Source organism: Cetorhinus maximus, unplaced genomic scaffold (assembly GCF_964194155.1).
Source record: "Cetorhinus maximus unplaced genomic scaffold, sCetMax3.hap1.1 HAP1_SCAFFOLD_3611, whole genome shotgun sequence".
Taxonomy (NCBI): Eukaryota; Metazoa; Chordata; class Chondrichthyes; order Lamniformes; family Cetorhinidae; genus Cetorhinus; species Cetorhinus maximus.
Genome location: NW_027599518.1, coordinates 13,135 through 21,270, shown reverse-complemented (window position 1 = coordinate 21,270; position 8,136 = coordinate 13,135). Strand labels below are relative to the sequence as shown.

The window sequence follows — 8,136 nt, the reverse complement described above, 5'->3', positions numbered from 1 at the left end:
CACACTCTAGGAAGGATGTGAACACGTCGGAGAGAGAGTGCAGAAGAGGTCTACGAGAATGGTTCCAGGGATGAGAAACTTCAGTGATAAAGATAGATCGGAGAGGTTGGGGCTGTTCTCCACGGAGAGGAGAAGGCTGAGAGGAGACTCGATGGAGGTGTCCAACGTCACGAGGGGGCTGGAGAGGGAGAAATTGCTCCCACTTGTAAACGGATGGAGGACGAGAGGGCGCAGATTTAACGTAGTTTGCAAAAGAAGCAGGTGCGAGGTGAGAAAGAAATCTCTCTCACCCAGCGAGTGGCTGGGGTCTGGAATGCACGGCCTGGAAGTGTGGTGGAGGCAGGTTCAATCTAGGCATTCAAGAGGGGGCAACAGGTGGTTATTTGAACAGAAACAACGTGCAAGGGGGAAAAGGTAGGAGAATGGCACTGAGTCATAATTCGGAGAGTCGGTGCAGCCAGGATGGGCTGAGTAGCCACGGTAACAATTCGCTAGGCAGCAGCGCAGTTTATTTTTTCTCCTTTGTCTTCTTCCACATCACTGAGCTACCTGGTGACCCGTCATTTAAAGGGTCGTAAAACCTCATTAGAAAACGCAGGTCGACAAACCGGGCCCCGGACTCCCCGGCAGCCAGCCCGCACGCACACAAAGACTAGAAACGGGACCAAAACCAGGTTCCACCTGTCCTCAACACCCCGAGAACACAAGCTGAGCATTGAACTGGAAGCTGTAACGCTGTTCCTGACTTTGTGTTCCAGGCAGTTCCTGTGGAGCTTCCGCTTGCCTGGGGAGGCTCAGAAGATCGACCGAATGATGGAAGCCTTTGCCCAGCGATACTGTCACTGTAACCCCGGCGTCTTCCAGTCCACAGGTACCAGCTCACCCCTGCCCAGTGCCGGGGTATCCCCGTCTGTTTCCTGACGCTCCCTCATCCAGTGCTTGGGCTGCTACTGATCTGGGTGGGATAACGGCTACTGTCTGCCAGTGACACACACCTCCCCCTGTCCCCTTCGACCCCCACCCTCTCCCTCTGACCCCTCTCCCCCGTCCCCTCGAACCCCACCCTCTGCCCCTGTCCCTCTCCCCCTGTCCCTCTCCCCCTGTCCCTCTCCCCCTGTCCCTCTCCCCCTGTCCCCCTCTCCCCCTGTCCCTCTCCCCCTGCCCCCACTCCCCCTGTCCCTCTCCCCCTGTCCCTCTCCCCCTGTCCCTCTCCCCCTGTCCCCCTCTCCCCTGTCCCTCTCCCCCTGTCCCTCTCCCCCTGTCCCTCTCCCCCTGTCCCTCTCCCCTGTCCCTCTCCCCCTGTCCCTCTCCCCCTGTCCCTCTCCCCCTGTCCCTCTCCCCCTGTCCCCCTCTCCCCCTGTCCCCCTCTCCCCCTGTCCCCCTCTCCCCCTGTCCCCCTGTTCCCCTCTCCCCCTGTCCCCCTCTCCCCCTGTCCCCCTCTCCCCCTGTCCCTCTCCCCCTGTCCCTCTCCCCCGTTCCCCCTCTCCCCCCGTCCCCCTCTCCCCCCGTCTCCCTCTCCCCCCGTCCCTCTCCCCCCTGTCCCCCTCTCCCCCTGTCCCCCTCTCCCCCTGTCCCTCTCCCCCTGTCCCTCTCCCCCTGTCCCTCTCCCCCTGTCCCCCTCCCCCTGTCCCCCTCCCCCTGTCCCCCTCCCCCTGTCCCTCTCCCCCTGTCCCCCTCTCCCCCTGTCCCTCTCCCCCTGTCCCCCTCTCCCCCTGTCCCCCTCTCCCCTGTCCCCCTCTCCCCCTGTCCCCCTCTCCCCCTGTCCCCCTCTCCCCCTGTCCCCCTCTCCCCCTGTCCCCCTCTCCCCCTGTCCCTCTCCCCCTGTCCCTCTCCCCCTGTCCCTCTCCCCCTGTCCCCCTCTCCCCCTGTCCCCCTCTCCCCCTGTCCCCCTCTCCCCCTCTCCCCCTGTCCCCCTCTCCCCCTGTCCCTCTCCCCCTGTCCCTCTCCCCCGTTCCCCCTCTCCCCCCGTCCCCCTCTCCCCCCGTCTCCCTCTCCCCCCGTCCCTCTCCCCCTGTCCCCCTCTCCCCCTGTCCCTCTCCCCCTGTCCCTCTCCCCTGTCCCTCTCCCCCTGTCCCTCTCCCCCTGTCCCTCTCTCCCCCTGTCCCCCTCTCCCCCTGTCCCTCTCCCCCTGTCCCTCTCCCCCTGTCCCTCTCCCCCTGTCCCTCTCCCCCTGTCCCTCTCCCCCTGTCCCCCTCCCCCTGTCCCCCTCCCCCTGTCCCCCTCCCCCTGTCCCCCCTCCCCCTGTCCCCCCTCCCCCTGTCCCCCTCCCCCTGTCCCCCTCCCCCTGTCCCTCTCCCCCTGTCCCCCTCTCCCCCTGTCCCTCTCCCCCTGTCCCCCTCTCCCCCTGTCCCCCTCTCCCCCTGTCCCCCTCTCCCCCTGTCCCCCTCTCCCCCTGTCCCCCTCTCCCCCTGTCCCTGTCCCCCTTTCCCCCTGTCCCCCTCTCTCCCTCTCCCCCTCTCCCCCTGTCCCTCTCTCCCCCTGTCCCTCTCCCCCTGTCCCACTCCCCCTCTCCCCCTGTCCCTCTCCCCCTGTCCCCCTCTCCCCCTGTCCCTCTCCCCCTGTCCCACTCCCCCTGTCCCTCTCCCCCTGTCCCCCTCTCCCCCTGTCCCTGTCCCCCTTTCCCCCTGTCCCCCTCTCTCCCTCTCCCCCTCTCCCCCTGTCCCTCTCTCCCCCTGTCCCTCTCCCCCTGTCCCACTCCCCCTCTCCCCCTGTCCCTCTCCCCCTGTCCCCCTCTCCCCCTGTCCCTCTCCCCCTGTCCCACTCCCCCTGTCCCTCTCCCCCTCCCCCTGTCCCCCTCTCCCCATGTCCCTCTCCCCCGTCCCTCTCCCCCTGTCCCCTCTCCCCCTGTCCCTCTCCCCCTGTCCCTCTCCCCCTGTCCCTCTCCCCCTGTCCCTCTCCCCCTGTCCCTCTCCCCCTGTCCCTCTCCCCCGTCCCTCTCCCCCTGTCCCTCTCCCCCTGTCCCTCTCCCCCTGTCCCTCTCCCCCTGTCCCTCTCCCCCTGTCCCTCTCCCCCTGTCCCTCTCCCCCTGTCCCTCTCCCCCTGTCCCTCTCCCCCGTCCCTCTCCCCCGTCCCTCTCCCCCTGTCCCTCTCCCCCTGTCCCTCTCCCCCGTCCCTCTCCCCCTGTCCCTCTCCCCCGTCCCTCTCCCCCGTCCCTCTCCCCCGTCCCTCTCCCCCACCCTATTGCCTTTATTGGCCGAGATATAGAATATAAGAGCAGGGAGGTTATGCTGGAACTGTATAAAATGCTGGTTAGGCCACAGCTAGAGTATTGTGTGCAGTTCTGGAATCCGCATTATAGGAAGGATGTGATTGCACTAGAGAGAGTGCAGAGGAGATTTACCAGGATGTTGCCTGGGCTGGAGAGTTTTAGTTATGAGGAGTGATTGGATAGACTGGGGTTATTTTCCCTGGAGCAGAGGAGATTGAGGGGCAACATATTTGAGGTGAATAAAATTATGAGGGGCATAGACAGGGTAGACAGGAAGGAACTATTCCCCTTGGTGGAGGGATCAATAACCAGGGGGCATAGATTTAAGGCAAGGAGGGGGCAGGAGGTTTAGAGGGGATGTGAGGAAGAATGTTTTCACCCAGAGGGTGGTGGGAATGTGGAACTCACTGCCTGAAAGGGTGGTAGAGGCAGAAACCCTCATAACATTGAAGACGTATTTGGATGTGCAATTGTGATGCTAAAGCAGACAAGGCTATGGACCTAGTGCTGGAAAATGGGATTAGAAAAGGTAGGTACTTGTTTTACCGGAGTAGACTCGATGGGCCGAAGGGCCTTTTTCTGTGCTTTAGACCCCCCCCCACCTTCACTGTCTCCCTCCGGCATCTCCGGCTCCCACCACCCCTTGTTTGGCTCACTCCCTCCCTCTCTCCCTCCCTCCCCCCCTCTCCCTCCCTCCCTCTCTCACTGCCTCCCTCCCTCTCTCCCTCCCTCCCTCTCTCCCTCCCTCTCTCCCTCTCTCTCTCTCTCCCTCCCTCCTTCCCTCTCTCCCTCCCTCCCTCTCTCCCTCTCTCCCTCCCTCCCTCCCTCTCTCACTGCCTCCCTCTCTCGCTCCCTCCCTCCCCCGCTCCCTCCCTCGCCCCTTCACCGGCTTCCCTCCCCCCCTCTCTGGCTCCCCTCCCTCTCTCGCTCCCTCCTATTCAGTCTGCCTCTTTCCCTCTTCCCTCTCGTTCCCCCATTCATCAATTTCTCTCTCTCTCTCTCTCTGCACAGACACTTGCTACGTTCTCTCCTTCGCCATTATAATGCTGAACACCAGCCTCCACAACCCCAACGTCCGGGACAAACCCACTGTCGAGCGATTCATCACCATGAACCGGGGGATCAATGACGGCGGGGACCTGCCCGAGGACCTGCTGCGGGTGAGTACGAGGCGCCGGAGGGGACAGGGAGGCACTGATGCTCCTGGAGTCCGGGAATGTGCCCTTTGGGGAGCGATGGAGGAGAACGCGCCAACGTTCACGAGAGGTTCGAAGGAACGGGAAGCGTTCTCGTGGATCGGGATCAAACTCTGAGAGAGGGGGGGTTTGTCAGGCTCAATGCTGAGAGGCTGCCCCCTGCCCCCCACTCCTCACCCCCCTAGAACCAGGGGGAGCGGGGAGGTCAGCAAGAATGCCAAATATAAAGGAAGCAACAATTTATACAAAAGATTGGCAAGCGGACTCTGATTGGTAGAGGCGTTGCCATGGTGTGCACACCAGTTGATGGTGGCTGACAGTTAACTGCTGAGCATCGGTTGAAATTGAAACCAGGCAGCTTGGCTCTCATTGGCCAAGACATGGCCCTGACGAATGAATCAGCGAATGGCTGTCATTTATTTCTTATTGGTGATTCAGGCGCAATGTGTGTACATTGTCCTTCCTGTCTGCCAGGAGCAGGCGCCCCGTGCATTAATATATGTAGCTTCCAGTACACGTTCCAGTCCAGGAGAAATTTCCTCGCCGGGAGGGTGGTGAATCTTTGGTGTCCTCTACCCCAGAGGGATGTGGATTCTCAGCCGTCTGTTAGAGACGGCGAGATCGAAAGCTTCTCTGGGGCCGAGGGAATTGAGCAGAGCGGGCGGCTGGAAGATCAGCCATAATTTTTATGAGTAACTCACCTCCTGACTCCCCCAAAGCCTGTCCACCATCTACAAGACACAAGTCAGGAGTGTGATGGAATACTCCCCACTTGCCTGGATGAGTGCAGCTCCCACAACACTCAAAAAGCTCAACACTGTCCAGGACAAAGCAGCCCCGCTTGATCGGCACCCCATCCACAATCATTCACTCCCTCCACCCCCGACGCACAGTAGCAGCAGTGTGTGTACCAACTACAAGATGCACTGCAGCAACTCACCAAGGCTCCTTAGACAGCACCTTCCAAACCCACGACCACTACCATCTAGAAGGACAAGGGCAGCAGACACATGGGAAACACCACCAGCTGGAAGTTCCCCTCCGAGTCACCCACCATGCTGACTTGGAAATATATTGGCCGTTCCTTCACTGTCGCTGGGTCAAAATCCTGGAACTCCCTTCCTAACAGCACTGTGGGTGTACCTACACCACAGGGACAAATTCTGGAACTCCCTCCCTAACAGCACGGTGGGTGTACCTACACCACCGGACAAAATCCTGGAACTCCCTTCCTAACAGCACTGTGGGTGTACCTACACCACAGGGACAAAATCCTGGAACTCCCTCCCTAACAGCACTGTGGGTGTACCTACACCACACGGACAAAATCCTGGAACTCCCTCGCTAACAGCACTGTGGGTGTACCTACACCACACGGACAAAATCCTGGAACTCCCTAACAGCACTGTGGGTGTACCTACACCACATGGACTGTAGCGGTTTCAAGAAGGCGGCTCACCCACCACCTTCTCGAGGGGCAATTAGGAAGGGGCAATACGTGCCTGGGCCCAGCCAGCGACGCCCCCACCCCCTGCGATAGAAATAACTTTCCGAAGCTGGTCAGGGAAGCCCGTTCGAGGGGCTGAACGGCCTGCCCGAGCCCCTGGCGCTGTTTCCCCGTTAATCCCTCTCTTCTCTCCCTCCTGCTATCCCCAGAACCTGTACGACAGCATTAAGAACGAGCCCTTCAAGATCCCGGAGGACGACGGCAACGACCTGACTCACACCTTCTTCAACCCGGACCGTGAGGGCTGGCTGTTAAAGCTCGGTGAGAAGGCGGGGGGGGTGGGGGGGTGGGGGGGGTGGGGGGTGGCAAGACACAGCTGAGCCGTGGCGGCCTTGGTTATCAGGTGGGGGTGGTTCGGTGGTGGAGGGAAGACCCTGCGTCGCGGCCGGACTTCCATCCCGCCGACAATGCCCCACGCAGTCGAATGTCCCCGGGACTCTCGCTCGAGCCGGGGCGTTCCATTGGGTGGTGGGGAGGGCTGGTGGAACGGGGCCTCAGGGCAAGTGGTTCTGCCCTCGATCAGGAGGCGGAGAGAGAGAGAGAGAGAGAGATAGGGAGAGAGAGAGGGCGGTGAGGCTCCTCTCCCTCACGCTCCCCTCTGTGGCCCCACCGACCACCCACAGGATTGCTCCTCCCTCGCTCGGACAAATTGCCGGGCCCCCCCGACTTTTCCTCTCCCTGTCCGTCTCTCCTGCCCATATCTCCTACCTGCCCCGCCTCCCACCTTCCTGTCCTAGACCCCCACCCCCACCCCTTCTCCTCACACCAACCTGACCTGACTCTACGCCACCCCTGATGTGGACACGGCAAGTGACGCCCCCTCCACGGGGCTCTCTCTGTCCCCTCGCTGTCTGTATGTGGCAGGGTCTCGCCACAGCTCCTGATCACCGTCCTCATTCCCAGCTAATACTCTTGTTCCATTTCTACCTCTTTACCCTCCCCGTTAATTGCCGTAAGCCCAACACTCTTGCATATTTTTAAAGCTGCTTTTGTGAAAATATGTGGATTGGAATAACTGCGTGTGTGGGTGTGTGTGTCAGTGTGTGTGTCTGTGTCAGTGTGAGTGAGTGTGTGTCTGTGTGTGTGTGTGTCTATGTGTGTGAGACAGAGTGTGTATGTCAGTGTCAGTGAGTGTTTGTGTCAAAGTGCGTGCGTCAGTGTGTCAGTGCGAGAGTGTATGTCCGTCAGTGTGAGTTTGTGTGCGTCAGTGTGTCAGTGCGAGTGTGTGTGTGTCAGTGTGAGTTTGTGCGCGTCAGTGTGTGCGTCAGTGTCAGTGTGAGTAGTGTATGTGTATCAGTGAGTTTGAGTGTGTCAGTGAGTGTATGTGTCAATGTGTGTGTTGTGTGTGTCAGAGTGTGTGTGTGTGTGTGTGTGTGTCAATGTGTGTGCGTTTGTGTGTATGAGTGTGTGTATGTGTGTCTCTGTGCCTGTGTCAGTGTGCGCTTGTGTGTGTCAGTGTGCATGTCTCAGTGTGCGTGTGTGTCTGTGTGTTTCTGTGGTGTGTGTGTCAGTCTGCCTGTGTCTGTGCCTTTGTCAGTGTGTCTGCGCCTGTGCCAGTGTGTTTGTGTGTGTGTATGCATATGTCAGTGTGTGTGTTTGCGTGTGTCTGTGCCTGTGTCAGTGTGTGTGCCTGTGTCAGTGTGAGTGCGTGTGTGCCTGTGTCAGTGAGTGTGTGTGCCTGTGTGTGTGTGTGTGTGTGCCTGTGTCTGTGCATGTCAGTGTGAGTGTGTGTGTACCTGTGTCAGTGTGAGTGTGTGTGTGTGCCTGTGTCAGTGTGTGTCTGTGCCTGTGTCAGTGTGAGTGTGTGTGTGCCTGTGTCAGTGTGAGTGTGTGTGTGTGCCTGTATCAGTGTGTGTGTCTGAGCCTGTCGGTGTGTGTGTCTGTGCCTGTGTCAGTGTGAGTGTGTGTGTGCCTGTGTCAGTGTGTGTGTCTGTGCCTGTGTCTGTGCCTGTGTCAGTGTGAATGTGTCTGTGCCTGTGTCTGTGTGAGTGTGTATGTGCCTGTGTCTGTGTGTGTGTCTGTGCCTGTGTCAGTGTGAGTGTGTGTGTGCCTGTGTCAGTCTGTGTCTGTGCCTGTGTCTGTGTGAGTGTGCCTGTGTGTGTGTGTGCGCCTGTGTCTGCGCCTGTGCCTGTGTCAGTGTGAGTGTGTCTGTGCCTGTGTCAGTGTGAGTGTGTGTGTGCCTGTGTCAGTCTGTGTGTCTGTGCGAGTGTGCCTGTGTCAGTGTG

General features: G+C 60.0%; 1 protein-coding gene across 1 annotated transcript; it reads left to right on the top strand.

The window, feature by feature from the left end:
- Positions 1-758: 758 nt before the first annotated feature.
- LOC144678112 (cytohesin-1-like) lies at positions 759-6,926 on the top strand (the record flags this gene model as incomplete). Its single annotated transcript, XM_078538015.1, has 4 exons — positions 759-871; positions 4,220-4,368; positions 6,061-6,172; positions 6,895-6,926. Coding segments are annotated over 4 exons (406 nt in total), but the record flags the coding sequence as incomplete, so codon positions are not given.
- Positions 6,927-8,136: the final 1,210 nt, after the last annotated feature.